The sequence below is a fragment of the Berghia stephanieae genome, chromosome 12 (genome assembly GCF_034508935.2).
Source record: "Berghia stephanieae isolate SIO BIC M18660-M18661 chromosome 12, UCSD_Bste_1.3, whole genome shotgun sequence".
Taxonomy (NCBI): domain Eukaryota; kingdom Metazoa; phylum Mollusca; class Gastropoda; order Nudibranchia; family Aeolidiidae; genus Berghia; species Berghia stephanieae.
The window spans coordinates 36120444-36140443 of NC_088371.1; the positions used below are offsets into that span (position 1 = coordinate 36120444).

Genomic DNA, 20000 nt, shown 5'->3' on the forward strand with positions numbered 1-20000 from the left:
TTAAATCATTATCATTTATTAGGTATATCGTAAGCTTACCTTCTCGTCCAATCCCTCGGCACTATATCTATCTAGCTGTCCATTCCATAACAAGAAGATCCAGCCACTAATAATATCAATAATATTATACCAATACCAGTTATAAAATCACAGCGAAATCACAGAATTCTAAAGAAACCCTTTCAAACAGCATATCTATACTTTTTGTATGCGTATATTATTCTAAGAGGAATACTAATAACAATAACAAACACAACAGGAAAAATCATTCATCGAAACCTCAGTGATACCAATGAAAATAATATTGCGAACTGAACTCCCCTTCTTCAAGCAAAGAGAGAATGACTGAAAATCTGACACATTATACTACGAAAACCCCCATTACTACTAGCCAAAAGTAACGGGTGTGGTGGGGTCGGTCGTACGACAAGGCAACCGGTCTTTGAAAGAGCGGCGGTGATTAGAGAGCGCGAGTGACGAGAGAGAGAGAGAGAGAGAAGAGAGGCGAGAATGAACAGACAGCGAGAGGAGAGGGAATCACTTTCTCGCCTACTTAGCAGTAATGCAGTATAGCCGAAATGTTTGTCGGGTGAAAACACAGCTTTTCTCGCGAGAATGGCAGACACCGACGGTGGCATGTGACGAAACCAGTCTGGAACCATTATCTTCTTCTTCTTCTAGGTTCCATGCCTGGTCCAGGCTTCGGATACTGCATGAATTATCTCTCTCCATTCCTCCCTGTCTCTTGCCTTTTCAAACAGCTCTTGGATTGTTAGGCTGGTGAAGCCCTTCAGTTGGTCTATGAGTGTTTTTCTTTGTCTCCCCGGGCGCGTTTACCAGGTATTTTTCCACAACTTGCCAGGTATTCATTCTTATCTTTCCTTACTATGTGTCCGAAAAAGGATAGTTGTCGATCCACTATTAAGGGCATTAGTTTCCTTTGTTGGTATGTTTGTTTTAGCACTTCTTCGTTCGTTTTGTGTGCAGTATACGATATTCTCTGCATCCTTCTCAAGCACCACATTTCAAAAGCTTCAATGTTCTTTTGTGTTTCTGCATTTGTAGTCCAGCTTTCGCATCCGTATAACAAGATTGGCCACACGTAGCACTTCAAGACTCGGAATCTAATCCCGAACGACATCTGTTTGTTTTTCAAAATGTTTCCCAGGTCCATGAAGGCCTGTTTGGCTTGAGTTATTCTTGCTCGTATGTCTCGGTTACATCTTCCATCTGTTGTCACTATTGAACCTAGGTATTTAAAACTTTCTACGTTGGTAAGTTGCTCGCCGTGAATCGTTATATTGCAGGTGTTGTTGTTTTCGGGGTTTTTCTGTATTACCATGCATTCCGTTTTGGTGATATTCACTTCCATTCCTTGGCTTCACTATCTACTACCACTTTGTCAACAATCTTTTGAAGTTGGATTTCTGATGTTGCAATGAGTACCGTATCGTCTGCGTATCTTATATTATTTATGTTGTGACCTCCCACTTTTATTCCCTCCATATTATTTATGCCCTCATGATTGTTTCTTGGTATAGATTAAACAGATCTGGTGAGGCAACACACCCTTGACGGACTCCTTTCTTAATAGGAATGGAATTTCCTGTAGAGTTTCCGATTTTGATAGATGCCTGCTGGGTGTAGTATAATGTTTGCATGAGTCTGAGGTCTTTCTCATCAGCGCCAATGGAGTGCAGTTGTTTTAGTATTTCTTCGTGGCGTACTCTATCAAAAGCTTTTTTGTAGTCGACAAAACAGAGGTATAGTGGGGTCTGAACCTGTATAGCTCTTTCACTTAAAACACGGAGGAGGTATATTGCGTTCCTTAACCGCTTAATAGCAACCACATTGGGATGATTAAATATTGCTATTATGCGAAGTTTGTCTTTATGTCGCTATATTCCATTTATTGCTTTATAATGGTAGTTAGTGCTCCAAAGATGTAAATAGTTTAGTGCATTACTATTGTTATAGTTATAACTATTTCTATAAGAAATCCATGCACGAAGTTAAATTATTAAATTCTTTCATTTCTCATTAACACTTTTAAAAATGAGATTTTATATAGCACAATATCCACTGAATGTGCTCAAAGCGCTTTATATAGGGTCCATGACCACAGCAATACTTAACAAATGTGCGGCTATGTAGTCTAGTGGTACGACACTTGCTTTCGGATCGGAAGGTCCTGGGTTCGAGCCTCGCGCTCGGCGCATAGTTGAGTCCTTGGAAAAGGCTCTATACTCATAATATTCATAATATATCATAATTCCTATTATTATTATTATTATTATTATTATTATTATTATTATTATTATTATTATTATTATTATTATTATTATTATTATTATTATTATTCATGGTGGTTGGGGTGGGGATGGTGGGAGGGAGGGGGACCACTTTTGCCGTCTTCTGTCCCCTAAAAGACATTTTCCGTCTTTTGTCTCGAAATGAGATTCCTTTCTTTTCTACTGATGGCCCTGACGGAATCCTTGGCTGACAGGGAGACATTCAAAAATCTATAGAATGAGTTTTTGGGAGATTATACTATTACTTCTTGTAAAAAAATATCTCTGGGGGGGGGGGGGGGTTCTTGGTTATGTTATTTTTGGGTTTTTTGTTTTTTTTTGTTTGTTTGTTTTTTGTTGTTTTTTTTTTTTTTGGTTTGTTTCGTTTTGTTTTTGTTCTGTTGTTTTTGTTATATTTATAGGGTTTTTTTATTATTTTTTTCGGGGTTGGGTGGGGGGATCTTTTTTTATACTTCTTTTGCTTTTGTTTTGAATATAATATTTTGTAAGCATTTGAATCGACATGAGCATATTTAATTTAAGGTCTGACAACCGGGCACAATTATAGGCTCGTTTTAAGAGTGTTGTAATGGACAATAGTTGGCGTGGGTTTGAGAGTGTTTTCATTATAATGGAACCTTAACAATACGCTTCAACAGTCGTAACGTCACTTCCCTCATAATGACGCATGGCAACTTAGTAACTGGCTCTAAACTATCGGAACAATGGCGGACGCCCTTATGAAATATTTCTCCGACGAGCATAAAAGCGTATCCAGAGGGAAAAAAAAACCATTACGAATCTGATCATGTTTTGACTTTTACACATTCTGATAACATGACATATGAAAAGTTCTAGCCAGCATGAAGAATAACAAGTACAGATTTTCTTTGTTTAGAATCACGATGGCCGCCGTTGCTGGGCGGCGTGACATCGGACTATTGAATCCTATTGGGGTCTTTTGACCTATGTAAACCCATAGTAGTGGTAGCGTATGGCTACATCTTCACACAGGAATTCTCCAGCCAGTCTTTAAATTCTTCACAGTAACGTATTTTATCTGGGCGTAGGACAACCACGAAACCTCCCGCCAATCTCGTCACAAGACCAGACAAGACAAGAACCTCCTCCTTGTCATCACCGCTACCACCGACACTACAGCCACACCCAACACATCATCATCATTACTACCACTACCACAGCTAGCACATCTTTATCAAAACTACAGCAACCGCCACCACAATTGCATCATCATCATTATTCTTATAGTCATCATCACTACCATCACGGCATCATCATCACCACCACTACAATCACAACCACCACATCAACACCACCATCACTACACAACAACAGACACGTCGTCATCGTTAACGTAACGCAAAATAATAATAAATGTAATATTTAAAAAAAATAATAATCATAAAATAATAATAATACTACTAATAGTAATAATAAAAAATAATGATAATAATAATAATAACAATAATAATAACAATAGTAATAATAATAATAATAATAATAATAATAATAATAATAATAATAATAATAATAATAATGTAGTTTATTTATATTTTGCGCCCAATCCTCTATCCCTAGCCTCTATTGCGAATAGAGGAAGAACTATTCGCAGTGCTACTCCGAAGAGAGGTGGCCTACAAACAAAACAAACATTTTTTAAAGGTCCTTTTTAAAAACCCGTTTAAGCCGACAGTAAAGTCTTATACACATATTAACATATCAATTTAAAAAAATAAAATTTTTAGATCAGCTTGATATATTTATCGATTAAATTACACGAAAATGCAAAGATAGTTGTTCAATATCTAAATTGTTAGCAACAATCTAATACATAGTAATGTTATCATGTTACATGATCTTGTTGACTGAACGACAATTTGGCTTTCTTTTGCCATTTTCTCTTTCCTTTATTTTTGTTTGTTTGTTTTGTTTTTGTTTGTTTTGCGTTTGTTATCCAAGTATGTTATCTTAATTTGTTCATTTTGGAAATTGAAGAAGCAACTCAATATCTTATTAATTTGATTGTTTTGGGGTTTATTTTTCTGCAATATTCATCAAAACACAATCGTTAAAAAACACAGAGCAGTAAACACTATTTCACCAATTATTTATATAGGAAGAAAAGATTCTTTCATTTATATAAGACAAGACACATTTTTAGGGCGATGAGAAAATAAAATAAAGATTAATTAATTTTATTTTTTAAAACTTTTACTTTAAAAATTATTTGTTTGGCATTTTATTAGAAAAAATACTTGACAATTCCCCCACATGCCACATGATTTGTAATCACATGACGTGTAAATTCTACACCGTTGTGTTTAGATATCTATTATCTAGCATCTCGTTTACACTTTGGATGAGCCTGGTTATAGAAGATAAAAATATAAACATTGCTTGTGCTTTGTATTATCTGTATTGTAAGGTACGTCTCTCAAGTCAGGATAGATAGTAGCTAGTCCGCCTTGAGACCGATGTTGTGTTTCAATTTCAATTTCAATGTGTTCCAGTTTGTTGTTGCTGCCGTTGTGAATTGTTTTCATTTTTTTTTTTTTGGGGGTGTCCTTGTGAGTTCCATTCACTGTTGTGTGTTATTCTTCTTGTGAGTTTGGGTAGAAAAACGATTTCCCCCCTTTTTGAAAGCTCACGAAATTGGGCAGTGTCTACACGTACACGGTAACCGGGCACCTAGCCTCAGGATCTACGTACACGGTAGCTCCGGTAACTGGTTTACCGCTACAATACAAGCATAGCAATGGATGGACCTCGCTCTGTATGTGTGTGTGTGTGTGTGTGTGTGTGTGTGTGTTATTTTTTTTAAATCAAACAATACAATTTAATCCACCAAGGTTACCGTGTATAAATGTTACCGTGTACGTAGATCCTGAGGCTAGGTGCCCGGTTAGTAACGAAAATAAAATAATGATACCAAAATATCTACGATATTCCTCTTTATAACGAAGTTATGCATCTTTAATTGAACCCCCCTGAAACTTTTAGTTTAAAAAAAAAAAAAAATTCTATGCAAAAAAAAAAAAAAGAAGTCTGCAACGCGTATGGCCACCACGATTTCCAATCATTGCTCAGACAAGACTCCCCATAGAGTTTATCAAGAAGCTGATGTCATTTCGCTGTGATATATTCTACTCTGATTCAACAATGTTTCAAACCTCGTAAGAATTCCTTGCTTGGTACTGTTGTTCCCTTGGTCTTTTGAGGAGATCTCAGAGATGCTCAATAACATTCGAGTCTGGATTTACAACTGGCCACTCGAGCACCGAGGTCTTATTCTCAATTAGTTGAAGTTGCACAGATGCCTTCTCGCTCGGAGTCCAGCAGTTGCAATTCTTCTTAACAATGTCCATCTTGAAATGTTGTTTTCCACAGCGATGTCAGAGGAATAATAAGAGAGGGGTTGGTTGTGTGTCGAGCTAATGTTCGATCATCATTGGCCCTTATTATTCTGGTTTGACCAGGCCGCCATTGATACCTCACATATCCTTTTAGTATTGAACTTTGTGATAATGGAATGGTAGGTAGTTCTAACATTAAAAAGCTGTGCAATCTCAGCTACTGGCATCAAGCATGAATGTGGCCAGGTAGATCAGCTCTCTCTTCGACACTCAGTTTCGGCATGTTTTCAAGAGTAAAAGAATTGAATGAAATCAAAGTAATTACAAAATTATTTCACAAAGAAAATATGTTTTGTTCTAAAACAACATAACTTGTAAACAGTAGCAGACAACATGGTATTGTTCAATCAGGGCATGTTGGTGCAAAAGAGTTCTGGTTCAGTTTGAAGAATGTAGGAATGTAGTCCCACAATATTCTTTAAAATTCCTTATTTGTGTCATTTCCGAAGTCGAAATATGATATCAAGTTGTCTTACAAAAATGTTCTCCATTCACATTGTGGTGGACAGATTGCAAAATAAATAAGATTGCATGTGATTAAATAAATACTCTTTTGGGTGATATAAAAATCTTTAACACATAGTTTAACAATAGTAATTCAGCGTGTAAAAATGTTAAGCTTCTTTTGCACATGTGTATATATAAAGAAACAAAAACAGTGTTTGAAATTTTAAAAAATCAATGTTTTTATTTTTACCATGTCTACGTTACCATGGCTTGATTGGCCCTCCAAATGCCCTTTTCTTTAAACTGATCAAATAAATCTCTTTTTTGCTTTTCAGCTAGAGATGGACTTTAGCAAGACCTCAGTTGTACTTGTTGTGTGGCTGTCCATGATTTCAGCATGCTTGTGTTCTACAAGACCTCACATTATCGTCATTGTGGCCGATGACTTGGTAAATTTTATTCTGATTTTGTGGAGTTAAATAGGAATGAGTGGGATGAAATAGGAATAAGAAATGTTTCAAGCCAAGTATCGTTTACAAGCCATCCGGTCTATCGACTGTTGTTTGCTCCGGGTTATATCATTTGTGATGAATAGTAACAATTGCCTTCTATCTTTCGAGTAATCTAAATGTTGCTGCTCAAAGCTCGAATAAATAAATAACAATGTGAAATTGAATGTTAGCTTTAATTTAATGTACGAAAGCAGATATAATGGATGTTTTGGGTTTCCACTGTATCAACAAAACAGGATGAATGAAACTCAACAAACAAATGAGATAATGAGGTAGTGGCGTTATTACAATGAATAAACAAAAAAAACAAAAAAAATCATCTTAACAATGCCACCTCCACATTATCTCATTCGTCTGAAATGTTTCATTCATTCTGTTTTGTTGATAAAGGGAAAACCTGAAACGTCCACTTTATCTGTTTTCGTACAATAAATTGAAGCTTACATTCAATTTCACATTGTCATTTATACCTTCCGAGTAGAAAGCTAGAATATTGCTTGGAAAGAGGGGTTCGGTGGTGCTGTGGCTCAATTTGTAGAGCACTTGATTCAGCACAGGCATAATTGTGATAATTGGTTGAAACCTGTAGTCTTATGTCAAAATTATTTTTGTCTCCTGGAATAATGACTTTTACTTTTACTAACTGTTATGGAAATGACGTCCCTGTAGAAAAAAAAAACAAAACTGAAGCCCTTACGTACAGCATTGTTAAATGCCATTGCCTTGGCACTTCATGAAGGAATAGAGATGATCCATCAAATAAAATGTCTGATGTCAACAGTAAAATGTCTGATGTCAACAGTAAAATGTCTGATGTCAACAGTAAAATGTCTGATGTCAACAGTAAAATGTCTGATGTCAACAGTAAAATGTCTGATGTCAACAGTAAAATGTCTGATGTCAACAGTAAAAATCCAGATTATCCAAAATAAGCAAATTGTGGGTTAATAATCTTACTCTAGAAAAAACAAAATCAGAAGCGGGGCTCAAACCTGACACCTTTTGGGTCACAGTGCAATGTCATAACCCCTCAGTCATCTCACTCACCTACTTCTCTACAATGGAAATTCTCTATAAATACATCATATTAATCTGATCTCCTTTTTTTTTTTCAATAACTGCTATGTTACTAGTGCGCATCTTGTGTGAGTGTGTCCATGTCAATATTGTATTGTTATAAATGTGTAACCAAATGACAAATCGCCACTTTTTTGGGAACAATAAAGATCAGTTTTTTAAAAGTCATACATAGAATAAAAGAACTTTCTTCTTTGTTTTCGTCGTATGAACTCAAATCATTATCATTATCATTGAATATTGACCCAGGGTTACAACGATGTCAGCTTCCATGGGTCCGACCAGATCCCAACTCCTAACATCGACTTCCTAGCGTATAATGGAATCCTCCTCAACAACTACTATGTCAGTCCCATCTGTACACCGACCAGGGCAGCATTACTCACCGGTCGGCATCCGGTCCACACAGGTAAAAAAAAAAAATTTCCATAGTGGGCAGGGAGGGTACATACTGTGTCTTCTATCCCCTTATATCTGTTTTCCAACATGCTTTTTATCTTTGTATTGGAATGAGATTATTTGGTTTTGTCCTGGCCCTGGCCAGAGTCCTAGCTGGGAAGGAAACAGTCAAATGCATAGTTATTGTTTTGGGAGATGATATTTTTTTTCCTTGTAAATCATCTCTCTGTTATGTATTATTATATTTGTTATTTTTAATGTATAATGTACGCATTTGAGTATATTCCTCTTTGTTGGATTTTGTGCTTGTGTCCAGATGGTATTTATAGGTGATCTCAAACTAAGTACATTGGTGATATGCTCTTGGAATCTACATCTGATCCCTATTTGTTCCCAGTTTCCCTTTGTCTTACTTTCTCTTGGGTGCTTTAATTGTAATTCTAGAACTTTTTACTATCCCATTTTCTTCCTTTTTACTGGCGCTGATATGACCTAAATGTGTTGCAAGCACCGTAAAACCCTTAAAAACAAAAACAAAACTAACACAGGTAAAAATATTCAAATGAATAACTGGGTCACGATATTGAGGTTATAATTATAATGTGGTCTAGTGGTATGGCACCCCTTTTGGATATGAAGGTCCTCGGTTCGAGTCCTGCTCCGATTGGTGCATAGTTGTGTGTCCTTGGAAAAGGCTTTTTACTCAAATTCTCTCATCTTACTCGGGTGTAAAATGAGTACCTGGCTATTTAACAGCGTTGTCTGTGTCTGAAAAAATTGTAATATCACCTAACAGGCATCATGTCTCATCCTACATGTTAAGTGTTGCTGTTGGATACGGATTCCTTGTAAAGTGCTTTGAGTACATTAAGTGGATAGTGTGCTATATATATATCATCATCATCATCATTGCCTTTTTCACCCTGGGTCAGGGTATAGGCCACAGACAAACAGTTTCCATCCTTCTCTATCCCGAGCCAACTTTTTTATCTCATTCCAGGTCTTACCACTTCTCTGTATATCAGCTTCTTTAATTCTTCTCCATGTTCCTCGTGGCCTTCCCCTTGATCTTCTGCCCTGAGGGTTCCAGTCCAATACTTTCTTTGTTATAGTTGAGTCATTCTTTCTAAGCGTGTGTCCAATCCACCTCCATCGTCTTCTTCCTATATCCTCTCCCACTGGTTTCTGCTGTGTTCTTTTCCATACTTCTTCATTTTTTATTCTATCCATCCATTTTATTCTGAGTAGCTTATGCATGCACCTGTTTACAAAAATCTGTACCCTCCTTATACATGCCTGTGATGGTGTTCCAAGTTTCACATCCATACAGTAGGACAGACTTCACGTTTGAGTTGAAAAGTCTTAGCTTTAGTTGAAGGGAGATATCTTTAGTTCTCCAAACTCTGTTCAAAGATGTGAATGCAGCCTGTGCCTTTCCTATTCGCGCTTTCACCTCTGCTTCCGTGCCTCCATCCTTGTCAATTATACTTCCGAGATAGCAGAAAGTGTCTATATCTTCGAGTTCCTGATCTTTTACTTTGATCTGCTCCCTTTGACGCGTACCTATCCTCAAGACCTTTGACTTTGCAGGGTGAATTCTTAGACCAATTGATTCCGAGAGGCTGTTTATAATTGTGGTTTTTGCTTGCATCTGGTCCTGGGTGTGGGACAAAAGAGCCAGATCATCTGCAAGATCCAGATCATCCAACTGTGTCCAGGGGGTCCACTGTATCCCATTTCTTCTCCCTTTGGAGGTTTCCTTCATTAGCCAATCAATGGCAAGGATGAACAGGAATGGAGAGAACAAGCATCCTGCTTGACACCAGTCTTAATTTCAAAGCTGTCAGTAAGCTGATCTTCATGTACAACCCTGCAACTTGATCCTTCATACATTTCCTTAATGAGGTTTACTATCTTTTCAGGGAGTCCATAATGTGCCAGAATTTTCCACAATGTTGCTCTGTCAATACTGTCGAAAGCCTTCTCGTAATCCAGAAAGTTGACAATAAGAGGAGAGTTCCATTCTATAGACTGTTCCACTATGACTCGCAGAGAGGCAATCTGGTCGGTGGTTGAACTGTTTTTCCGAAAACCTGCCTGTTCGTCCCGCAGTTTAGCATCTGTTGCATTCTTAATTCTCTCTAAAATAATACGGTTGAAAACCTTTCCTGGGATAGAAAGAAGAGTGATGCCTCGATAATTATTACAATTACTGAGGTCCCCTTTCTTTGGAAGCTTGATAAGATGCCCTTCCTTCCAATCCTTTGGGAATATCCCGTCATTCCAGATTCTCTCAAATAGTGGGTGCAGGGCCTCAGCATTTCTTTCCGCATCAACTTTTAGAGCCTCCGGTGGAATCTGGTCTGGTCCAGCAGCTTTCCCCCTTTTCATCTTGTTAATGGCACCCACAATCTCTGCTATCGATGGTGGATCACAGCTAATTGGTAGCTCATTCCTTGCAGGCAAAATTTCTGGCTGGTTGTCTGGTGGTGGTCTGTTCAGAAGGCAGTTGAAATGTTCCCTCCATCGTTCAGATTGAGCCTCTTTTCCAAAAATAGTTTTCCCATCTTTGTCTTTGACTGGTACCTCTGGTTTCCCATATTTTCCAGCAAGTGTCTTGGTAGTTTGATAAAGGATCATCATGTGTCCTCCAGTCGCTGCTGCTTCTGCTTTCTCTGCAAGTCTGTTCATGAATGCTTCCTTGTCTTTCTTCACAGATCTTTTGACTTCCTTAGCTATGGCTCGATACTGCTCTTGTGCATCCAGTCTTGAAGCCCTTGTTCGGCTTGCATTCACTTGTTCCTTCCTTGTTCTCCTCTTTTCAATAAGGTTCAAGGTGGTTGGACTTATCCATTCTTTATGTTCCGATTTCTTTACCCCCAATACCTCGTGGCAAGTTGTTATGTAGACTTCCTTGATCTTTGCCCAATGTGACTCTACATCTATGTCCTCCTCGAGCTCAATAAGAGGTTGGAATCTATTACTCAATTGTAGTTTGAATTCCTCATTCTTTTCCCCATCAAGTGCATTCACCTCGAATTTTCTTCTTGTATGTGATCTGGCCCCGTGTTTTCTGAGTCGGAGCTTAAACTTTGCCAATAGCAGGTTGTGGTCTGATCCAACATCTGCCCCTCTCCGTACTGTCACAGCTTCCAATGAACGTCTGAATCTACGAGAGATACAAAAATGATCAATCTGATTCTCTGTCACACCATCTGGTGAGACCCAAGTTGCTTTGTGGATCCTCTTATGGGGGAACACTGATCCTCCAATCACCAAACTGTTGAATGCACAGAAATTTGCAAATCTCTCACCATTATCATTCATTTCTCCCATGCCATGACGTCCCATGATACCTTCATAGCCTACGTCATCCTGTCCCACTTTTGCATTAGCATCTCCCATCAATATGTTGATGTCTGTCCTTGGCAACTGGTCAATGACTTGTTGTAGCAGACCATAAAATGTATCTTTGTCCTCATCTGTTGCATCATTTGTTGGGGCATAGATCTGTACAATGTTCATGCTGATCTTCTTACTCCGTGTTGTCTATCCCCTTATATCTGTTTTCCAACATGCTTTTTATCTTTGTCTTGGAATGAGATTATTTGGTTTTGTCCTGGCCCTGGCCAGAGTCCTAGCTGGGAAGGAAACAGTCAAATGCATAGTTATTGTTTTGGGAGATGATATTTTTTTTCCTTGAAAATCATCTCTCTGTTATGTATTATTATATTTGTTATTTTTAATGTATAATGTACGCATTTGAGTGTGTTCCTCTTTGTTGGATTTTGTGCTTGTGTCCAGATGGTATTTATAGGTGATCTCAAACTAAGTACATTGGTGGTATGCTCTTGGAATCTACATCTGATCCCTATTTGTTCCCAGTTTCCCTTTGTCTTACTTTCTCTTGGGTGCTTTAATTGTAATTCTAGAACTTTTTACTATCCCATTTTCTTCCTTTTTACTGGCGCTGATATGACCTAAATGTGTTGCAAGCACCGTAAAACCCTTAAAAACAAAAACAAAACTAACACAGGTAAAAATATTCAAATGAATAACTGGGTCACGATATTGAGGTTATAATTATAATGTGGTCTAGTGGTATGGCACCCCCTTTTGGATATGAAGGTCCTCGGTTCGAGTCCTGCTCCGATTGGTGCATAGTTGTGTGTCCTTGGAAAAGGCTTTTTACTCAAATTCTCTCATCTTACTCGGGTGTAAAATGAGTACCTGGCTATTTAACAGCGTTGTCTGTGTCTGAAAAAATTGTAATATCACCTAACAGGCATCATGTCTCATCCTACATGTTAAGTGTTGCTGTTGGATACGGATTCCTTGTAAAGTGCTTTGAGTACATTAAGTGGATAGTGTGCTATATAAAAGCTCAATTTTTATTTATATATATATATATATATATATATATATATATATATATATATATATATATATATATATATATATTTTTTATATATATATATATTATATATATATATATATATATATATATATATATATAATATATATATATATATATATATATTTGTTGGTTTTTTTTTTTTTTTTTTTTTTTTTTTTTTAACAATTTGAATATATCCATTTGAGTTAGTGTTATGTGACTGACCACTCCACGGGCGCTTAAATGACTTACTTAAAAAGTTTTGAAAGCGTCGTTAAACACCTAAAAACAAACAAACAAACAAACTGACCACTCCAATGTAGTTTTACGTCAAAGTGAACCAGACACTGACATTTTTGTTTAAGTTAAAATTAGTGAAAAGGTTAATTCACTCAATCCTAGGGATTTTTGCTACTTTTCAAAATTGGAAAAAAAAATGTATTAAAAATGAACATGTGCATAGATATTTTAATTCAGCTACCATTAACATGTAAAAATTAAAAACTTTAGTTTTGATACTGCATCTATAATTTGTCTCAGAAAAAAATGTAATAAAGAGGCATTGGGTAAAAGTAACCCGTGTAAACAACGGATATAGTCAGTGTTAGGGTTGAGTGAGTTAAAGGAAAAAAGATGCATGAACTTCAAAAAAATATTAAAATATGTAACACTGAATGTTTTGAGACCAAACCCTACCTCAGTCAACAACAAAAAACAGGATATTGTCATACGAAATAACCAATAATATATAATACTGTTTTGTTTTTGTTTTTTTTCAGCTGAAAAATTGTTTAAGCCCGAAACACACCTTGTCCTTGTCAAATTTTGTTATCTTTTGAAACTGTTAATTTTAAATTTTGTTCAAAAAGTTTTCCAGTCTGTCCTTCAGATGGCTTAATTTGTACTTAAATTGTGAAAATTTATTTTTTTGCAGTACTTTATTTCCTAGGATCATTTGGTAGAGCGCTCGCTTCACATATATTCATATTGATCCCATGTGCAGCCCCCCCCCCCCCCTCCCCTCCCCATCTAATCTGCAGTGATTGGGTCTGTTTGATCTGGTAAAAGTATTTACAAATGGGTAGCATACAATTAACCAGTAGATTTTTGACCAATCAAAACATGGAATTTGTGACACACCTTCCCACGTGCTCGGACAAACATAGTTGGTTGTTTCAAAACAATAACGTGAATGAAATCGACCTCTCTTTGACCATTGTTATTGTTTTTATACCGCCAAATGGGTGACTAGTTACCACACGATTTTCTCGATCACATTATAAACGTTAAACAGTTTTCTATGTTAGTTCAATTGATTAAGCGGTAGAACAGTGGGTATTTTACTTAGACACATACTATTGATAGTAAACATGTGTAGTTTGCTATGTTTACCAATCACAGCCATTGTTTACATTATGACGATTGTCCGAGAGGCGGGGTTATCTTAGTGTCTATTGCTGTTGTTTGTTTGTTTGATGCTTCAGAAACTGAGGATAAACACCAGCTCTTTGGGCCTAATGGCTCCGAAGGACCACGTACTTCAAGACTACTATTCCTACTATATTCATCCACTTCTTTTAAATAATGTTTGTTGAATTACAAGTAAAGTTCAATGATGAAGACCTTAATCTCATTTTCAGTTGTCTGGTTCACCCTAACAAAAAAAATACCGGATAAATTTTGTGTCACCTCTGTGACTCACTCAATATGGTATTATGTCGTTGTGAAGCGAAAATTGAAAGTTATATAAATTTTTTTTCTTGATGAGAAAAATAGGGTATAGGGAATGAGATTAGGGGAAGAGTAACGTCCCTTGATTGGACGTCACCTTACAAAGAGAACGTCAAAATGGTTTTGCGCATGCGTCTCTCTCGTCCTCACTTTCGGTGAAGTGTCTCATGCTGCACAACCAACATGACGTTCTCTCTCTAATAACTTTTCCGCTCGTGACTTCCAATCAAGGGACGCTACTCTTCCGCTAATCTCATTCCCTATGGACAAGTAAGTGCCAGATGAAAACAAAAATAAGTCATAGGGTCACTGCTAAACTCAGGATCCAATTGACACGACATCCTTTGCCTGGTTGATGTAAATGTTGCTGCTCGAAGCTCGAAGAAATAAAAAATAATGTGAAATTTAATGTATGTAAGCTTCAATTTAATTACAAAAACAGATCAAATGAATGTTTCGGGTTTCCCCTTTATCAACAAAACAGGATGAATGAAACACCACAGATGAATGAGATAATGCAGTAGTGGCGTTATTAAGATGAATCATTCCACTTTGTAAACAAAACACGATGAAGGAAACACTAAAGACAAATGAGAGAATGGCGTTGTTAAGGTGAAACTCTCAATATTTAAAGCTCCAGACGTTTTTCATTAAAATTCAATTTTGCAATCTGATTAAGGCTGATATAATACTGTATTTAGACGACGGGTCACATTTGTTTGTTTTCATTTATTTGCCAAAGGTACACAACACAGCGTGATTTACGGCGACGAGCCGTGGGGATTATCACTCAATGAGACTCTGATGTCAGAGCATCTCAATAAATTGGGCTACAGGTCTCATATTGTAGGGAAGGTAAGCTGATGGACAGTAAAAGATATTAGAGATTTTCTACTAACACCGAACAGTTTCCATCTGCTATCCAATGACAAATTCTCTTTATATTTGGAGAAGAAAAAAAATCAAATTACTTTTCATTTGCCTGTAGTTCGTAGTGAAACGTTTTTTCTTAGATTTGCTTTGGACTTTATTTTTATTATTGGAGACCATAGGAGTGGTTGATTCTGTTGCAAACAAAATTCGTCACAATTTTATTTCAAATTTTTTTTTAAAATGTTAAATTTCATTTTAAAATAGTTTGAGAAATTTTCTTAAAATGTTTGGTATGTAAGTGAACTGGTATATGTATTTTTTACAAAATGAAAATAGAAAATAATGAAGTATATAGAAGAAACAAAGTAATGTTTAGCTAAAACAAATCTTTAATTATTTTTTTTTTTTTCTGATTGAGAAAAACAGATTTGTTTTAGACCCATTGAATGTTGTGGTCCCGAGAAGTGACTCGACTTGCAGTCAGATCTTATTCCATGACTTTTTGCCTTATATATTATCAATCTTTTATTTTATTTTCCCGTACATCAGGAGTATATTTTTTTTTATTCGGCTTCATCTCCAGATATTTCATGATTCATTGCCTTTTTTTTTTTTAATGCAAAGACGAAGGTAGTTTTTTTGTTTTTTTTTACTTACCAGTCTTAACCACTCAAATGTTTCTTCAGTGAAATGCAAAGGCCATTTAGGATTAGCTTTTGGGTTACAACTAACAATATTATCAGCTAAATCATCAAATTAACAACAACAAAAATGGAACCATTGAATGATTCCTTTCGGAATTACTCAAAAAATAAAAAGTACACATAAAGACACATCAAGAGAATTCTTAAAATGGTCATAGGTAGACATTTTGTCTTACTTTTATTTTTACCTACTAATAAAAATTTCCAAAATTTTAAATCAGCTCTTTGAATTGGATTTGTAAAACTAAAAGTAGAACAAAGCTCCCCGAATGGGCCATTTATGGAAATCTCGTAATTTGTCGTCATTCATTCCAATTGTATTTCTATCACTTTTGTTAAGATTTATATTTTGTCATTGGATATCAATAACCCTTCCTGGCACACAACCCTGGTCAGGCCGACCCTGTCCATAGTCAATCTGGTATTATGTCAGAATGAATAAAATGAAGGAAAATTGATTTTAAAGTAAAAATGATCAGATTTAGGTCATCAAAGGTTTTTGAAGTTTGATAAAACAAAACCATCACGTCTCTCTAATCCGAACACCTCCATTCCCAGCATTTTGTCTGGATTTCAGGGACATCCGGGTGATTGAATCCGTCTCTGAAGTGTACAAATAAAGAAGAAATAAAAACTTGTCACCAGGTAGCCTGTCTGGATAATGGAGACATCCGGATTGTGGATTTCTGGATTAGATAAGATAGCTGTGACTGTTAAGTTGTTTATTTTAACTCAACCTGTATGAGTCGAGCTTTAAATTCAATTTTCTGCATCAGGTACATCCTGACATAATACTGTTTTGATTAGATTGGACACATTTCTAATTCTTTGAGAGCCCCATCTTACTGCCCAATTTTTTCTTCTTTTGCTCCTATGATGTTTTAAAGGCATGCAGCACAGCGTAATAGTTGGAGATCAAGCGTACGGCTTGCCTCTTAATGAAACTCTGATGTCCCAACATCTCAACACCCTCGGATACAGATCCCACATTGTTGGAAAGGTGAAGAAAAAATGTAAAAGTTATAAAGGGAATGCTTTTTATAAAAGAGAATCATTTACCAGCAAGTTCTCAATTCATAATGCAGAACTGTTGTGTGTGCAAAACCAAGAGGCCCTGGTTTATTTCATATTTGTATACAAAAGTAAAATACCCTGGCTTATACAGTTTTGTGCAGAGCAGTAAAACACAAACCGTTAAAAATATTTTTTTTTTGCAGTCATAAAACTTAATTGCTTTTCCATTTTCTGCGCACAGCAGGCGAATACTTCAGCTTCTTTAGTATTGAGCAAACAAGTAAAACACACTTGCTTCTCTTATCTTTGTGAATAGTTGTAAAACACGCTTGCTTCTCTCATCTCTGTGACCTCCCATAGTGGGCAGGGGGGTACATACTGTGTCTTCTATCCCCTTATATCTGTTTTCCAACATGCTTTCTGTCTTTGTCTTGGAACGAGATTACTTGGTCCTTGCTCGGAGTGAAACAGTCAAATGCATAGTTATTGTTATGGGAGATGATATTTTTTCCTTGTAAATCATCTCTCTGTTATGTATTATTATATTTGTTATTTTGAATGTATAATGTAAGCATTTGAGTGTATTCCTATTTGTTGGAATTTGTGCTTGTGTCCGGATGAGACTTATAGGTGATCTCAAACTAAGTATACTGATAGTGTGCTGTTGGAATCTACATCTGATCCCTATTTGTTCCCAGTTCCCCTATGTCTTACTTTCTCTTAGGTGCTTTAATTGTAATTTTAGAACTTTTTACTATCTCATGTTCTTCCTTTTTACTGGCGCTGATATAACCTAGATGTGTTGCAAGCGCCGTAAAACGCTTAAAACAAACAAAACATAATCTCTGTGAACAGTTTTAAAACACACTTTCTTCTCTTATCTTTGTGAACAGTTTTAAAACACACTTTCTTCTCTTATCTTTGTGAACAGTTTTAAAACACACTTTCTTCTCTTATCTTTGTGAACAGTTTTAAAACACACTTTCTTCTCTTATCTTTGTGAACAGTTTTAAAACACACTTTCTTCTCTTATCTTTGTGAGCAGTTTTAAAACACACTTTCTTCTCTTATCTTTGTGAGCAGTTTTAAAACACACTTTGTTCTCTTATCTTTGTGAGCAGTTTTAAAACACACTTTGTTCTCTTATCTTTGTGAGCAGTTTTAAAACACACTTTCTTCTCTTATCTTTGTGAGCAGTTTTAAAACACACTTTGTTCTCTTATCTTTGTGAGCAGTTTTAAAACACACTTTCCTCTCTTATCTTTGTGAGCAGTTTTAAAACACACATGTTCTTCTCTTATCTTTGTGAGCAGTTTTAAAACACACTTTGTTCTCTTATCTTTGTGAACAGTTTTAAAACACACTTTGTTCTCTTATCTTTGTGAACAGTTTTAAAACACACTTTCTTCTCTTATCTTTGTGAACAGTTTTAAAACACACTTTCTTCTCTTATCTTTGTGAACAGTTTTAAAACACACTTTCTTCTCTTATCTTTGTGAACAGTTTTAAAACACACTTTCTTCTCTTATCTTTGTGAACAGTTTTAAAACACACTTTCAGCATCCTAAGTAGTTAATAGGAAAATAAAAATACAATGTAGGACGAGATATGACACCTGTTAGGCGATATCCACAATTTTATTCCCAGAGTCAAAGCTGTTTATGACCAGGTACTCATTTTACATCTGAGTTTGGTGAGACAATGTGAGTAAAGAGCCTTTTCTAAGGACTCAACTCAGCAGCGCTTAAAGATAGACTTGAAACCAGGACTTTCGGGATGGAAGGCGAATGTCGTATCACAAGACCACATAGCTGCATTTAGAGAGAGGCAAGATTGATGCCCTCGATAAGTTTTGTAGAAATGATTTTTTTTAAAATCAATCTTTAAGCTCAATTTTCTTCACATTATTTATCCTCACATCATTGTGATCTCACATCAAACTGATGTGATAGTCACATATTTAAAATCCAATTATAAATTTCTTTTTTTTTTTTTTTTTTTTTTTTACTCACAGTGGCACTTGGGTATGGTGAGCTGGGACTACACCCCATTGTATCGTGGGTTCGAGTCCCATCTGGGTTACTACCAAGGATGTGAGGACTATTACGACCATACCTACGAGGCTAATCAGGTAGAATTTTGTTTCAATTTTTATTATTATTATTTACTCATGTCAATGTGTCGATTGATGAAATGCCGGAGCATTGAAACAACTGTATGTACCGCGCAGCTGCCTACTTGAAATGTCAAAAATTCGTAGTTTCCAAAGGATAAAAGAAAAAGTGACTTTAAGTAGCTTTAGAAATAAATAATTTGCCCTCAGCATGATCCAAACACACCCCAAAGACCTGAATATAGGTTCTATGGAACTAAACTTTCCATTTCAACAAGATTTATTGAGTCAAAATAAGCAAATGTTGTTCCGTAGCTGGAGCCAAAAATTGGTAATTCTACTAATTTTTTGTAGTACGAGACAGGTCTGGTTTTAGTGAACAATTAATGTGTTCTAGTCCAAAAATGATCAAGTACTCTTAAAAAACACCTAGACTTGGTTCCTACCAACTCTTATATGCACATTGCAAAAGTAACTTGACATTTTTACATGCTAAATTACTATTGCTTAACTCTCTCCTTACTGATCATTTTCAGTATATCCCCAAAATGGCAGGCTTACCCAGCAGAAAAATGGATTTTTTAAAACTCAAACAATCTCTCTACAAAACAACTTTATGTTCTTATTGATTAAGGAAAGATCATTCCTCAAAGTGTGTGATGTACAAAATAAATCTGAATAAGAAAATATATAGTGTCGTAACAAATGTGACGATTTTACTGTAGGTGGTAAGGAGAGGGTTAACTATGTGTTAGAGTCAAGAATTTTATATTACCTGAAAGAACAGTTCTTAAACCGCATGCATGTTGAGTTATATTGCTATCTGTCAATCATATTTTGGATGGTGACACATTTTTTTGTAAGACAACTAGATAATTTGACTCCGGAAATGATGCAAAGAAAGAATTTTAAAGAAGGGACAATCTACACATTTAAAAACCATAACTATTATTATTTTGATGCTAGATCATCAGTTTTTTTCGGTTTATTTATCATTATTTAACCAGGA

General features: G+C 36.0%; 2 protein-coding genes across 12 annotated transcripts in view; one reads left to right on the forward strand and one right to left on the reverse strand.

Annotated features, from left to right (window-relative positions):
* The window catches only part of LOC144957880 (unconventional myosin-Ia-like), a 228203-nt gene extending 227728 nt beyond the window's left edge, over positions 1 to 475 (reverse strand). For 2 of the 5 annotated variants that reach the window (XM_078889381.1, XM_078889392.1), the window contains exon 1: positions 280 to 475. The gene's annotated coding sequence lies outside the window, so the exon portion shown is untranslated. The remainder of the gene's footprint in view (positions 1 to 279) is intronic. The other 3 variants (XM_078889390.1, XM_078889393.1, XM_078889391.1) reach the window with 3 other exon arrangements.
* A 4107-nt stretch (positions 476 to 4582) lies between these two features.
* The window catches only part of LOC144957882 (arylsulfatase B-like), a 25072-nt gene continuing 9654 nt past the window's right edge, over positions 4583 to 20000 (forward strand). Inside the window, exons 1-5 of one of the 7 annotated variants that reach the window (XM_078889399.1) lie at positions 4583 to 4737; positions 6508 to 6621; positions 8011 to 8170; positions 16752 to 16864; positions 18893 to 19009. In XM_078889399.1, the coding sequence (XP_078745525.1) occupies positions 4591 to 4737; positions 6508 to 6621; positions 8011 to 8170; positions 16752 to 16864; positions 18893 to 19009 (651 nt within the window). In that variant the 5' untranslated portion in view covers positions 4583 to 4590. Of the gene's footprint in view, positions 4880 to 5042; positions 5214 to 5275; positions 5486 to 6507; positions 6622 to 8010; positions 8171 to 15029; positions 15143 to 16751; positions 16865 to 18892; positions 19010 to 20000 lie in introns of those variants that run through there. The other 6 variants (XR_013642247.1, XM_078889400.1, XM_078889398.1 and 3 more) reach the window with 6 other exon arrangements.